The sequence below is a fragment of the Lipotes vexillifer genome, unplaced genomic scaffold, assembly GCF_000442215.2.
Source record: "Lipotes vexillifer unplaced genomic scaffold, Lipotes_vexillifer_v1.1 scaffold469, whole genome shotgun sequence".
Lineage (NCBI taxonomy): Eukaryota > Metazoa > Chordata > Mammalia > Artiodactyla > Lipotidae > Lipotes > Lipotes vexillifer.
In genome coordinates, this window is record NW_006788006.1 from 2,025,684 (window position 1) to 2,041,609 (window position 15,926).

At 50.7% G+C, this 15,926-nt stretch overlaps 1 protein-coding gene across 1 annotated transcript in view; it reads right to left on the bottom strand.

Moving 5' to 3' along the window:
* CPAMD8 (C3 and PZP like alpha-2-macroglobulin domain containing 8) overlaps nucleotides 1–15,926 on the bottom strand; it is a 95,741-nt gene that overhangs the window by 28,438 nt on the left and 51,377 nt on the right. Inside the window, exons 20-23 of the mRNA XM_007461103.1 lie at nucleotides 14,217–14,448; nucleotides 9,735–9,888; nucleotides 9,191–9,318; nucleotides 4,130–4,181 (exon numbers count right to left, since the gene is read on the bottom strand). Coding sequence (XP_007461165.1) covers nucleotides 4,130–4,181; nucleotides 9,191–9,318; nucleotides 9,735–9,888; nucleotides 14,217–14,448 — 566 coding nt within the window. The remainder of the gene's footprint in view (nucleotides 1–4,129; nucleotides 4,182–9,190; nucleotides 9,319–9,734; nucleotides 9,889–14,216; nucleotides 14,449–15,926) is intronic.

Sequence of the window (15,926 nt, forward strand, 5' to 3'; positions counted from 1 at the left end):
TTGTTATAAAGCAGAAACTGACACACCACTGTAAAGCAATTATATTCCAATAAAGATGTTAAAAAAAAAAAAGAGTGTGTCGGTAAAAAAAAAAAAAAGACACTATTAAGAGAATGAAAAGACAAGCCACAGACTGGGAGAAATACCTTTGCAAAGCATTCATCTGATAAAAGACTTGTATCCAGAACACATTTTTTAAATCTCTCCAAACTCAATATAAATAAACAACTCAATTTTATTTTACTTTATTTCACTTTGGCTGCACCATGCGGCTTATTAGATCTTAGTTCCCCAACCAGGGATTGAACCCAGACTACAGCAGTGAAAGCACTGAATTCCAACCACTGTACCACCTGGGAACTCCCAACAACTCAATTTTAAAAAGGTTAAAAGACACTTCACAAAAAAAGATAGACTAATAGCAGATAAGCATATGAAAAGACGCTTAACGTCATTAGCCATGATGGAAATGCAAATTAAAACCACAATGACATACCACTAGACACCTATTAGAATGGCTAAAATTAAACAGACAATACTAAGTGTTGATAAGAATGGGGCAGAACTGGCTTATCCAGTGCTGGTGGGAATGAAAAATAGTACTACCACTTTGGGAAACAACGGACAGTTTCTTAAAAAGTTAAACACATACCTACTACATGAGTTAGCTATTCCACTCCTAGACATTGACTCAAGAGAAAGGAAAACACATCACCCATACAAAGAATTGTGCATGAATGTTGATAGCAGCTTTATATGAAATAGCCCCAAACGGGAAATAACTTGAAAAAATAACATTCAAAAAGTGAATGGATAAACAAAGTGTGACACATCCATCCAATGGACTCCTACTCAGCCTTAAAATGACTGAATTATTGACACACACAGTATGGTTGAATCTCAAAATTATTATGCTGAGTGAAAGAGGCCAGACAAAAAGAGGACATTCCGTATGATCCCATTTATGTAAAATTCTAGAAGGTGCAAAGTAATCTATAGAGAAAGAAAGCAGATCAGTGGTTCCCTAGTGGCAAGAGTGGACAGGGTGAGAGAGTTCAAAGGGATGTGACTTTAGGGTTAATGGAAATCTTCAGTATCTTAATTGTGGTGATGGCTTCACAGATGTACACACATGTCAACATTTATCAAACTACCCTTAAAATATGTCTAATTTATTGTATGTCAATTATACCTCAATAAACATGTTAAAATGTTACTGACCTTACTTTGAATACAAATATATTTGGCCCAGTGTTGATTATGATATAAGAAGTACAAACAATATATAAATGTCCAATAATGTTTCAAAATGTTCCGTAATGATCAAATTTTGGAGCAGTCATTTGATGGAGCATACTGAAGCTGTTTTGAAATGCTGTTTATAACGACTTTACAGTAACAAGGAAAAGTTCTCAGGATGTGTTAAGTGAGAAAGGCAAGACATAAAATTACATAGCTCATGAGTCACAACTATGCCAAAATAAACAATAATCAATCCTATGAAAGTGAATACAACAAAATGTCAAAAGAGGTCATCTTTGGGTACGAACCAGAGGAGATAGTTTCTGTCTTTCTCTCTTTCTAAATTTTCTCTAATACACAGGTATTGCTTTTTCCTTTCCCAATTTTTAAAATTATGGTAAAATACACACAATGTAAAAGTTGCCATCTTAGCCATCTTTAAGTGTACAGTTCAGTGGCATTAAATACATTCACATTGTGCAAACATCACCACCCCCCACCTCAAGAACTCTTTTCATCTTGTAAAATTGAAGCTCTATACTCATTAAACAATAAACCCCCATTTCCCCTCCCCGCCAGCCCCTGGCAACCACCACTCTACTTTCTGACCCTATAATTTTGACTACTCTAGGGAGCTCATATAAGTGGAATCATATGGTATTTGTACCCATGCATTGCTTTTTTAAAACGTTTTTAATTTAAATTTTACTGAGATAATTATAGATTTATATGTGACTCTAAGAAATAACACAGAGAAATCTGTGTACTCTTGATCTAGTTTCCCCAATGGTAACATCTCACAAAATTCTAGTATAGTATCACTAATAGGATGTTGGCACTGTTACAATCCTCATTCAGATTTCTCCAATTTTATTTTATGGGAGAAAAATAAATGTTGCCATTTTATCATCACACCCACACCCTTTCTCCTTGCCCTAACAACCAATAATATGACAACCATCTCTAAAATTTTGTCATTTCGAAAATGTCATATAAACAGAATCTTTTATGTACCCTTTTAGGAACTTTTTTTTAAACTCAATCCACTTCATCCAAGTCGCTGCATGTTATCAATAGTTTCTTCCTTTTTACTCTGGATAGTATTCTAAGATATGGATGGACCACAATTTTTTAACCATTCACCCACTGAAGGACATCTAGACTGTTTTCAGTTTGAGGCTATTGCAGATAAAGCTGATATGAACAGTTGTATACAGGTTTTTGTGTGAACATAAGTCTTCATTTCTCTGGGATAAATGCCTAAGAGTGTAGTTACTGGTGGGTATGCTGATGGCATGTTGTCTTTTTTAAGAAACCACCAGCAGTGACTGTACCACTTTACATTCCCACCAGCAATGTATGAGAGATCCAGTGTCTCCACATCCTGGCCATCTTTCGGTGCTATCTCTACTTTTTATTTAGTCATTCTGGTAGGTGTGTACTGGTAACTCACTGCATTTCAATGTGCATTTCTGCAATGGTTAACAATGTTGAGCACCTTTTCATGTGTTTATTTGCCATTTGTACATCTTCGGTGAACTGTTTATTTCTTTTGCCCATTTTCTAATTGGATTGTTTGTTTTATTTACTGTTAAATTTTGAGAGCTCTTTATATATTCTAGATCCTAGTCCTTTGTCAGTTCTGGGTTTGGAAATATTTTCTTCTAGTCAGTAACTTGAATTTCCCCCCATCAACAGCATCTTTCACAGAGCAAACATTTTTCATTTTGATGAGGTCCATTTATCAATGTTTCCTTTTGTCATTCATACTTTTGGTAATATGTCTAAGAATTCTTTACCTAGCCCTAGATCCCAAAGATTCCTCCCATGTTTTTTTTTCTAGAAGTTGTACAGTTTTACATGTAAGTTCATGCTCTGTTTTGAGTTAATTCTTGTATAAGGTATGATCTTTCAGTCGAATTTCACGTTTTTGCCAATGGATGCCCAATTGCTCTAGCATCATTTGTTGAGAAGGTTCTCCATCCTCCATTGAATTGCTTGTGCACCATTGTCAAAACTCATTTGAGCACATATGTGATGTATTGCTATTTACTGAAAAAAGGGAGGGGGGGATGTTAAAAGGAAGCCTGTGTCCAGAGTGTGCTGTGGGTCAGGGGACCTGTTGTGCTGAATGCTTTGGGAACAAGGAGGTGGTACACCTAGGGGGTAGGCATCACCAGGGGACTCCACTTCAGATCCTCTGAGGTGCCTCTTGGCAAAACCTGCCAGGTGAGTGCCCAGTGCCAGGCCCAGCCCAACCTCCAAGCTGGAGGGCTCTTTGGGGAGGGACTGGATGGGGAAGGGGCAGACCCTCCCATAGGCAGCTCAGACTCATGTTCCTCCCAGCACTGCCCTGACCCCACAAGGCAGAGGTGCCGACAGGCCTTTGTCTGGCCACTCCGCCCACTGGGCACTCTGTGCCCATTTCCTGTTCACAGATCGTGGGCAGGTATAATGTCAATTTCAGGGGATCAAGGTGGACCCCAGATCTCACACTTTCTGGAACCCACCTTAATTTCCCGCATCCTCCTTTGCTATCCCTGGGTTCTGGGTCACCCTCATTCCCACAGCTTTCCCATGATGTGACTCTAAGACCTCCTTTCCCCAGACCCTGGGTGAGGAGCCCAGGGCCCAAGGACAGCCCTACCCCTGATGGCAGTCTCTTCTCATTGGTGCCTGCAGTCTACCATCATATGTGCTCACTTCCCGCATGGCAGATGCCCAGTTCTCAATCTGGCTTACAGGTGCCCCCAACTGGGACATATCAGTGCTTTGCTGCTGTGTCCCCAGCTCCCAGGGATGGTGGGTGTCCACTCAGCAGCAGGAAAGCTGCAAAAGTGCAGGGGTAAGGGCCAAAGTCCTTGGCAGGGTGGGCATGGGAACTCACCATTGGGACAGAAGAAAGCGCTGTAGGTGTATGACCGGGGGGCTCCTTCAGGCTGAAACAGAGAAATGGGGAGAACTGAGAAATGGGGGGGTGGCAGCCAGTGCAAGGGCAAAGCCGCCCTCCCACGGCAGCAGCTCTGAGTGTGGATCCCGCAGGGTGATACCACGACCACAGGTACACAGAGGTGGACCAGGTCACCTACCTCCCATGCCCAGATAGGGAAACTGAGGCTCATTTCCCCTTCTCTGGGCTCTAGTCAAACAAACTCACCAACCGCTCCTAGACTTATCATGCTTCTCACACCCCCATCCTACCGTCCCAGCCACCCCTTTGGCCCAGCTCCAAGCCCAGCTTCTCCCTCTGGGCAGAGAACACTATGACTCGAAGGCTGCCAGGATCTGAGGCCCCATCTAATGTCCAAGAGCACTGAGAAGGGGGCACCCAGGTCTGCCAAGGACGGGGTCTCTGTCCCAGTGTCCGATGCCTCCCTTGTCTCCTGTCCATCATGCTCCTGCTTCCACCCTTTCCACAATGTCCCCCAAATAATAGAAGGCAGCTGGCTTGTTCTCTTATTTATTTATTTATTTTAAAAATTTATCTATTTTTGGCCACACCATGAGGCATGAGGAACTTCCCCTGAGCAGGGATCGAACCTGTGCCCCCTGCAGTGGAAGCATGGAGTCTTAACCACTGTACTGCCAGGGAAGTCCTGGCTTGTTCTCTTAAAAGGGAGCACTGGGAATTTAACCCAATACACCTTGTGGGCTTTCGTCTGACCAGAACGGCCCGTGGGGCTCTCGCTTTTCCAGATCTCTTTTAGCACCATCAGCAAATCGGTGAGCTGGGGCCACCTGAGGTCAGACCTCAGACGATTAATGCTTGGCCACTGCAGCCAGGCAGCCTCCTGGGGTCCCAGCTCCTCCTACTGTGAGGGTCATTTTATCTGCTAACTTGTGTAAGCCAGGGGATGCCTAAACATCTGGCCAAATGTTACTTCTGGGCATACCTGTGAGGACTTGTCTTAAAGGAGTCAGCATTTGAATTGGTGGACAGTGATGTAGATGGCCCTCTCCAACGTGGTGGCCCCCAAACACTCCATTGAGGGCCCAAATACAACAAGAGGCAGAGGAAGGATGAATTCTCTCTCTGCCAGACTGCTTGAGTTGGGGCATCAATCTTCTCTGCCCTCGATGCTTCTGGCTTTCAAACTCACAGATGGCAGACTTCTCAGCCTCCATGGGGACTTCTCAGCCTCCATGATCGTGTAAGCCAATTGCTTATAATAAATCTCTTCCTAGAGAAATGTATATGTCCTATTGGCTCTGTTTATCCGCAGCACTCTAATACACCCACTCCTTGCTGGGTGACCAAGGGCCACTCACTTAACCTCTCTGGACCTCAATTTGTCATCTCTAAGATGGGGGTGATGAAGGTGCCGACCTCACTGTGATGTGAGGGTTAGGCGTATTTCAGACAGAGCCTGGCATCTTCTCAGTGCTACTCAACAGTCAGCTCTTGTTAGAGCTTCTCATCTCTCTCTTCCCCCCACCCCACCCCCAGTCCTCTGTTGAAGCTGCAAAGATGGGCGTCATCCATCCTGGGTCTGTACTGATGAGTCCAGGAGGCACCTGTCTGGATCATGTCCACTTCCTGCTATCATCCCGGGGCCACGCCCAGGGGCCTGCACCTGGGTCCTGCCTCACCCACGCAAGCCACAACCTGACACCCACACTGCACACCTCGCTAGCAAACCTTTAGCAAAATCACCCGTGGTTGGCACCGAGAGGCCAAGCGCACCCTTGTGGATGATGCTGAGCTGTCCAGCAGCCGGATTGTCATCTCACACCCAGAAGGCCCGACATGGAGCCCACAGGCCACCTGCTCAGCCACAGGCTCCAGGGTGAACCCCCGAGATTTTGCTTGGACTTCAGCAACCCCCTCACCGATCTATCAGCTCAGCCCCTTGCTGGAAAAGGGGTTGAGTCACTGGACAGGGCCTGGCCATTGTAAGCCCGTGATAGCTGTACAATCATGAAAATGATTCATGACTCAGGTGTCTATCGATGGATGAATGGATAAACAAAATGTGGTCCATGCATACAATGGAACATACTTATGATTGAATATTACTCAGTCATAAAAAAGAATGAAGCACTGATTCATGCAACAATGTAGACGGACCTCAAAAACATCACGCTAAGTGAAAGAAGCCAGACAGCAAAGGCCACATAGTGTATGGTTCCATTTATATGAAATGTCCACAACAAGCAAATCCAGAGACAGAATCTGAGCCCTTCTGCTGGTGCTGAGCAGGGCCTCTGGCTCTGGCTGACCATCCAGGGCCTCCTGGACACACCCCCACCCCCAGCATAGCCTCTGAAGCAGCCAATGGGGCCGCTCGTGGCCACTCCACCCTGTCTTCTTTTCTGGCTCAACTCAGAGGGGACCCTGGTGCCAGCCTCTCTCCTCCATGCTGCCCTGGCTTTTAGCTGATCCTGGGTTCCAGTCTCCTTCGCCTCTGTGCTCAAGGCAGCTCCTGACCAGGTTCCAAAACATGGTCACTGCATGATGTCATTATTACCTTTGGCAAGACTTTTCTACAACCTTGTAGCACAGATCAGTGCTTCATTCTTGTCTGTTCTATGGATTTATCTGTTCTGGACATTTCATATAAATAGGATCATACACTATGTGGCCTTTTGTGTCTGGCTTCTTTCACTCAGCATAATATTTTCAAGGTTCATCTACATTGTTGCATGAATCAGCTCTTCATTCCTTTTTATGACTGAGTAATATTCCATGGTATTGGGTAACTGGATCCCCTTGCACCACATTTATCCATTCATCAGCTGATGGACATATCCTAAAACGGAAAAAGTGTCCCTGGTTTATGCCCAGGTTCCCCCGGTTGACCATTATAAATGCCTGGATGACCACAGACCACTTTTTTGTTGTTGTTGTTTTTGTTTTTGCAGTAGGCGGGCCTCTCACTGCTGTGGCCTCTCCCGTTGCGGAGCACCGGACGCGCAGGCTCTGCGGCCATGGCCCGCGGGCCCAGCCGCTTCGCGGCATGTGGGATCTTCCCGGACCGGGGCACGAACCCATGTCCCCTGCATTGGCAGGCGGACTCTCAACCACTGTGCCACCAGGGAAGCCCCACAGACCACTTTTCTTTAGCACTCAGGCCAGGCATCAAGAGATGCCTTCCACACACTCTCATTTAACCGTCCAGCAGTTTCATGTTTGAATCCAGGGCTCTCACTCCAGAGCCCACCCCAAGCCAAGAAGGCAGACTTCCTCTCACTCCCGTGATGCCCGCCAGGCTCCCCTCATGGGTCTGAATTATGTCGGCCTCCTCTTTGATCCTGTGAACTTCACTGAGACACGGTGGGGTGATGGAAGGCCCTCAGCCTTCCAGCAGAAATGCAAAAGGTCACAATCCCCTGGGCCAGCTGGGGATCCAGGAGGGATGGCGTTCGCCGCCCCTCCTCCTGATACACACCCACGACAGCTCGGCCATCACCTGCTTCCCCACCACGTGTCTCTCGGGAATGGCCTTTCTGTTGTATTCAGACTCCTGCCCGGCAGGTGGCACGTGGTGTCTTGGGAGGCTCCATCGTATAACTGATGGAGCGAGCGACCCATGCGCTCAGAGCTCTGTGGTGGGATGAGATGGGAGAAGCCGTGCACCCAGTGCCTCCTATTTCATAAATCCATTTTTCTAATTCATCCTTCATTTTTTTTGCATTGACATTTCAAGTCTTCTGATGCCTAACTCATACCTCCTGTCCTCCAGCGCTGTCTGTACAGAGCTGGACCAGTGGATGCTGCAGACATAGGACACTGCTGAACAGCATGAAAGGGAGGAAAGGCTTGAGGATAAGAGAATCCTTCTCTGTGCATCTAGAAATTCCTCCTGCAGAGGAAGAAGACAAGAGCTCCAGGCCTCCAGATCAGGCTGGCCACACTGGGGAGCTCGCTGCCTCCTTGGACTGAGGTAGGGCAGGCTGTGGTCCAGGGAGCATGCTCAGGCTGTGCAAAGGGTCACCAGGGGTCTCTGCATTTCCTGTTGAGGCCATCCTATCCTGCTGGCTCACAGAGATCGCGTGCCTCATCTGATGACACATTCATACCGGAGGAGCCCATCACGTCGTGTCAACAAAGCTGCAGCAGTAACCCATCCACCTCCAGGAGTTCCGCCCAGCGCGTGTGTGACTCCAGGCGCTGATGGGAACCATTTGTGCTCAGCTCCGCCAGGACCGCAGCCGGGAGGGAGGGCAGCTGTTTGCAGCTGGGCTACTGGGGAGGGGCAGAGACTCAGGGCCACTGTGAGGAGATTCAGTGGGGCTGCTGTGTGCTCTCCATGCAGCACTAAACAGGAGTCTCTCCACAGCTCTGGGCTCTGATACATCTGAGCAGCCCAGAAAAGACGGGGCATTGTTGCTGCTACAAGCCCAGCACTGTGAAGTGCCGTGTGCATTCTCCAACCTTCCCCACGCTATGGGGTAAGCATGAGCATCCCAGTCTTACAGAGCAGAGTGGGAATAACAAGACACTCGCTGAGCCCCATGCGTAAGTGGCAGATCCCAGATTCACAGCTCTGGGACGGGTCGGGGGGCGGAGGTGGGGGGGGAGGGTGGGGTGGGGGGCGGTGGTCTGGGCGCCCCTGCTGGAGGCTCCGTGTCCTTCCCACACGGGCATTCCAAGGACAACCCTCTGAATGATGGGTCACAGTCCCTACAATTGCCTATTGACAAACGGACAGCCAGGAGACAGAGGCACACCACCCTCCAAGGTGATCAAGCCGGGGGTCAGGAGGACACTTCCCTGCAGCCCGTGTGAGTCCCAAATCACTTCACCAAAGCCTGCTCTGCTCCTTGGAGAGGAGATGGATGCCGCAGTCCTCCAGCAAGGCAGCCCCGTCACCTGCCCCAAGCCCCAAAGCAGGATTCATGGGGGCTACCCTGGCCCTGGCTTGGGAAGGGACCACACTGCCCGGCCCCAACCTCACTGTTGTAATCAGGCCCTGGCCAAGTGCCTCGAGTGAGGACATAAGCTTACCTCGACCATCACACCGCGCCGGATGTGATCCCTCCCAATGGGGACCCTCCTGTCAGCGTAAGTCTCCGGGGGTCTGACCAACTTCCCATCCCGGCAGCAGCTCGTTTCTCTGTAAGCCAGGGCTTTGGCTGCGGAGATTTGAGTACTCGGTGCTGGCTCTCAGAACAGGTCCCTACCCGGCGCTGTTCTGTACCCCACCCTTGTCCCAGGCTTCCCAGGTGTGCGTGCACACATACGTGTGTGTATGTGCATATGCGCACGTGTGCACGGTGTAGGCTGGATGTGTGTGCATGCCTATGTATGCATGTGTGCAAGTGTGTGTGCATGTGTGTGCTACATCGGTTTGGCATCTTAAGAGACTGGCTTCCCCCAGATGAGGCCCCCTACCTCCTGATCATTCCCTCTGGCCTGCATCCCCAGCAGCTGTCTTGCACTTTGATCTCATCTTCTGCCCCACGGACCCTTCACCCGTGCCTGGACTCTGCACCTGAACCCCTTGGCGGCCTGGAGAGTGGAGGTGCCCAAAGAAGCACATGACCCTCACCTGTGATGTTGCTGAGACCCAGGTCGCCAAAGGACAGAACCACACAGGAGGGTTCCATCTCCCCAGGGACCACACACGTCTTCTTGGTCAGATGGCGTTTGCCAGGATGTCCGACAAATTGGATGCCCTTGGGAACTGAGATCTTCACGTAGACCTGGAGAGTGTGGCAAGAACCATGGTGCCCGGAATCTGTGTGCCCTCCCAACACACCCCACTGCCCACTGCACTCTGTCCACCCTGGCAGCCTTTCCCCCAAAGCCACGCTCTCTTTGGGAGGCTCTCTTTCCACTTCTGATCAGAACAAACTACTTACCATTGTCCTGCTGGGAGCCCCCTCCTTCCCTCGGCCCCCTGAACCCTCACTGGTCCAGCTCTCCCTTGGGACCAAGGTCAATTCAAGGGCTGTCTCTCTGGCCAAGCATGGGATAAGAGGGGCCACTCCACATGCAGGCCCCGCAGGGAACTTCATCTGACCCTGTCTCCAACCACTGAGGTCCACCGAGTCATAACAGTGTTCGGTGTGCACACGTGTATGCGTCATGTGTGTGCCGTGCACGCATGCGTCTCTGTGTGCACACCTATGTGTGTAGGCGTAGCATTACACGATGTGTGAGTGCACACGAGTGAAGGCAAGTGTCTCTGCACACGTGTGCAAGCATGGCTCTCTACACGTGTGCGCTTGTGCACACCATGTCTCCGCGTGCATGTTGTGTACGTGTGTGTGTTTATAACCCTCAATCTACAACAGGCTCTTTGCTCCACATGCATTCGTTCAACCAGCACACAGGCAGCGCCTGGTTCAGGAGCCCTGCTAGGAGCTCAAGAAACAGATCTGAACAGACGAGAGCGATCCCTGGGCCTCAGAGGCTTGACGTGCCTAAGTCACACACACATGCAGGTGTGTACAAGGAAGCTTTACAGTGGCAAGTGTGACAGTGTCTGAATCCTGCCCAAGGGCAGGCCCAGTAGAACCTGAATGAGAACGGTTGGTGCAGGGTGCTTTGGGGGCTCCCCCATTCCCCTCGAGACAGCATTCTTCTAGAAAGTTCTTCCAGGGAGGAAAGAAGAAATTCAAGCGTCAAGCATCAGTGAGATACATTTTCCAGGTGCTGGATGGAACCCGCTGTCCAGGCTGAGGGGTCTGGATGTGCCTGTTTTCCTGGAACCTCAGGACGGGCACATGGAGGCGGGGGGCGGGGGGGCAGGGAGGGTGGTTCCTGAAATTGACGTGTGGTGACTATTTTTTTTTTCTTCTGGCCGCACCATGTGGCACGGCATGCGGGATCTTAGTTCCCCAACCAGGAATGGAACCTCTGCCCCCTGCAGTGGAAGCGCAGAATCCTAACCACTGGACGGCTGGGCAATTCCCGACACCTAATTCTAACACAGGTCTGCCCCTCACTCCCTGGGGGACCTTGAACATACGAAGATGCTTCTCTGAGCTTCCCAAGTGGGAATGATTCCATCACAGCCCCTCCTTCCTCAGCCCACGTGGGCACTTGATAATGATACAGTTAAAATCATCCACCCAGCACTGGGCACAGAGATGCGTGCCCAAGAACACCGAGTTGGTGGCATCAGAGCTCCAGGTGAGCTCAGGCAGACCCCACGTCCTGAGCATTGGGGTCTTCAGATTCCCACACAGAGCCTGGCACGCATCAGGTATCGGGCGATAGCTTTTGAGTGAATGAATTCGAATCACTCACATTTTATACGCAGGAATTCCTTTCTGGTGGCCTCTGGGTGTTTCATTTCTATTCCAGACCTGCACTGACCACTTTTTTTTTTTTCACTTGGGATTTTCTTTTCATTAAAGACCCAAGACAGAAGTTCCTGTGTGACAGTACATTACGTGTGGCTCAAATAAGCATTGGGAAGTCAAATGCAAATACCAGCCTCAAACCTGGACTGTGCCAGGCAGAAGGTAATGGGAGGGGTCCTTTACTGGCCTCAGGGCCAGCATACGGCATTCTGAACAACACGTTCTTGGGTAGATGTAATCAGTCAGCAGAGGTATAGAACTTGCAAAGGAAAAAAGGAGTAAATGATTTCATGGAAGCTCAAGGTCAGCCTCTGAGCTGAGACTCAGAGAAACGCTGCTGTCTCCACTCCGGGCCAGGCTCAGAAATGATCACAGACATAGCCGAGGGGGCAGGGGGTGAGGGTAGATCTCTCACACTCAGATAAGGAAACTGAGACAAAGTGGGCTGGTAAATGGAAACAGCCAGCTGAAGTTCAAAGGGTCGTCTGGGGGATGCTGAGACACGTATGCGCTGGGACTACAGCTGTGCCGCGGGGGATCCGCCACCTCCACTCAGGACCTCCACCCCCAGCAGCCTCGCTGCCCTTCAGGTGGCAAATTCCAATCACTCCCTGGCCAGAAGGCCTTGTTTTTCAAGAAAAGCCAGAAATCTGGGCAGGGGGTGGATACAATCTCTTGGTTTCCAGTGTCTTTGGCCTGGGGCTGCCCCTCCCATCTCTGCCCTCGGTGGGGAATGTGCCGGCAGCCTTGAGGGGGGGCGGGTGCACACACATGGGCAGGGCCAGGACAAGGTTAGCAGGCTCTCCCTGCTGGCTGGGGTGAGGCTGAGACCTGTAGCCTGACCCCCAGGCCAACCTGCAGAAAGCAGGCTTGCTCCCAGCTAGACCCCTGGCCCTGCACCCCACTCACTCCTCCATTTGCAGTCTCTGCTCCCAGCTCCCACTCCTGAGGGCTGCCCCTAACTCTGGGAGCCCACCTCCTCTCTCTTCCTGCCACCCCCCCTCAGCTGACATCCAGGCTGAGATGGTGCAAAAGGATTACAAAGGCAGGGGAGGAGGGTGCCCCTGCCCTCCTGCAGCCACACGGACGCTCAGGCCCCGAAACACCCCTTCCCTATCCTGCCCCCACCTGACCCTGGTCCTCACGGCTCCCTCCACATTGCCTGCCATCCCTCCTCCTCATGAGGGTCTGAAATCCCCAAGCCCACCTCCTTGGGGTAGCTGTTATCGGTTGAATTGTGTCCCCCAGGAAGATACGTCGAAATCCTAACCCCTGGTACCTATAAATGTGACCTCATTTGGAACTACGGTCTCTGCAGACGTCATCAAGTTCCAGTGAGGTCATTAGGGTAGACCCTAATCCAATAAAACAGGGACTCTTCTCAGAGGAAATTTGGACACAGAGATAACAAGAGAAGTCACCCTGGGGCCCCTTGATGAGATAAGGCGACAGCTCTGTGACCCCAACTAGGTCGGGTCTACCAGCCCCTTGCCAGCCTGAAGGAGCTACAGAAGACAGACCCTGTCGCCCTTTACCCCCCCAATAAAGACTTCTTGGGGTTCACGTCTCTCAGGGGGGGATTTGAGGTAGGAGGTAGAGGGGCCCCTGGGCTGGACAGCTGGAGTTTGTCAAGCCCAGCAAGTTGGAACTTTGTTTTCCCTAGACACTCCAAGTCCAAAGTTAAAGGCAGGAGCTGAGCTCTGCTGGAGTAAAGAGATAAGATGACCACTCCTGAGGTCAAGGAGACCTCCCTGACTACACATGCGCAGAAAGCCTCCTCGGGGGTCAAAAAGGAGGGGGCGCCACTCCATAATAGGTGATGCCAAACCTCCCACAGGCCTCTGTGCTGGAATCCATCTTGGCAAAAAGATACGCAAGCATGTTGGAGCGGGTCCTAGGGCAGGTCAGATGTGGGAAGAGAAGGCGCTGACAACTGGCCAAAGGTAAACAAAGGCCGGGAAGAACTGCCCTGTATAAATGATTTAACGGCCTCTTTACTGCACTCCTCCTCATTAGGGAGGATGCCCACACCCTTCCTCTCTGGGTGTGTATTTCTGCCTTGCTCTGTCTTAAATAAACAACAGTTTCTCTGTGCGTTCTCCCACTTGTTGTGCCGTGTCTCTCATAATAAACTTCACCTGTTTCTGCAGGTTTTGCCTCTTTGAGAAATTCACTTTTCAAACAGAGCAACAGCCAGGGAAACTTTGCTTCTAGCCTCTAGCCCCTGGTGGTCTAGTGGCTAGGATTCCTGGTTTTCATCCAGGCTACCCAGGTCCAGTTCCTGGGCAGAGAACTAAGACCCTGCTTCAAGACCGCTTGCTGCTGTCTCTCCGAGATCACCTGACTCCATGGCGTTACATATGATACTCACCCTCCCACAGCCCTGCAGGGTCAGGAGTCAACGACAGTGGCTCCATCACATCTGTCACCCTCTAACCCCGCCATGCACACACTCCCACCCCCAACCTGCCCAGGTGTAGACAGCTGGTGAAGCAGAAGTGGACTCATCCAGCCTCTGCCTCACTATTATCACAGATGCTGTCCCCCACGGCCCTCCAGGACGACCCCATGCGGCCCTGCCTGCCCCACATCCCAGGTGCCGTGCCCCTCCAATCCCTCCCCCCCAGGATGACCCCACCTCCCTCTGCTGCCTGCCATTAAGGATGCCACCCCTCTCCCCCATAATGGGAAAGGCTGTGTATGGAGGGCGGGTTCGGTACCTCGACGCAGGTGTCCATGTAGTTGTAGATGCTGAGCGGGATCTTGGCCTGCTCCCCGCGGACCACGTTGCGGGGCAGGGTGAAGTCGACAAAGAAGGTCTTGAAGGTCTTCAGCAGAATGGGCTCGGCAATGCCCAGGCCCCTCTCGGCAGACAGACCCACTGCCTCACCCACCCAGCTGGTGATGGAGTCGGGGACCTGCACGCTGAGTGTGTCCTCGCCTGATGGGTCACTGCGGAAAGACGGACAACCGTGTGCTCTTCTCGGCCGTGCCGCAGCGGCCAGGCGGGAACACAGGAGCCCAGCCGTATGGCCTTGGGCCCCAGGGTGGTGCCCCCCGCAACTGCCCCGCAGCTCAGAAATAAGCATTAGAGGCACCCCACAGCGTGTGACAGGAGCAAGTTATCCCTCGGCCCTGACTCGCCATAATCGGACACATGAATGTCTCTCAGGACAGCTGTGATCACAGGACCACCCAAAACATGGGTTCAGAGAGGCAAACTCTGGCAGTGCATGCTCTGCCCAGTTTAGGGGAGAAAGACACTGAATCAAGGGGACTGGTCACTTACAGCATGCTTGTGTGTCTCCCAGAAAGACATGTCCAAGCCCTAACCCCTGGTAACCTGTGAATGGGACATTATTTGGAAATAGGGTCTTTGCAGATGCCACTAGTTAAGATGAAGCCACACTGGAGTAGAGTGGGCCCTAATCCAATGACAGGTGTCCTTATAAGAGGAGGGAAATTCAGACACAGAGAGAAAAAGGCCAGGCGAAGATGGAGGCAGAGACTGGAGTGATGCAGCCACAAGCCAAGGAATGCCTGCCTGTGGGGGACACCCACACTTCCTGGCCTGGCATCCTCGTCCCATACACTCCTGCGGAGCCCAGCTCCCTGCTAAGAACGTATGTGTGATTTTTCAGGCCTGCCCACAGGCCTGCAGGTCTCACGGGGTGGGGGTAGGGTAGGGAGGTGAGGGGTGGGTATGCACTGAGGTCTCTGAGGCAAGATGCAGCCAAGGACTCAGGGTCCCTGGCTGGCCATGCTCTTTGCATGTTTGCATTCCCAGCCCAGAATTTCCACTCCCAGGTCTCTTTAGCATAACGGACCATGGGCAGAGGTTTTCTTCAGACACCTCTGCCAAGGCCTCTTTATGGTCAGAAGGAAACACTGAAGACATCCCTCCCCAGTTGGAGTACTTTCCCACTCCTAACTCTCTCCCCTGTCCACCCCCAACCCCACCCCATGGTCCATAAAGCTGCTGGAGCCTTTTGTTCAGGGCTCCCGCCAAGTGAGATGACCCCTATGTCTTGGCCGATCCACCTGACAGTGGGCCATTCTGTGGGGAACAGAACAGGGGGAGACATGTACGGAACACTCTACCTAACAACAACAATGGAACACACATTCTTCTGAAGTGCACTTGGGGTATTTTCCAGGACAGACCCATAGGTTAAGCTACAAACTAAGCCTCAGTGGGCTTAAAAAGAGAGATAGCATACAAAGTCCCTTCTCTGACCACAATAAGATGAATGAAGTTAGAAATCAACAAGAGAAGGAAAGCTGGAAAATTTACAAATTTGTGGAAATTAACACATTCTTAAACACCAAAGGATCAAAGAAGAGATCACAAAGGGAATTAAAAAGTACTTAGAACTCCCTCTTGCTAGAACACCAGAATCACAACTAACTGCTGAACAATCATCCACAGG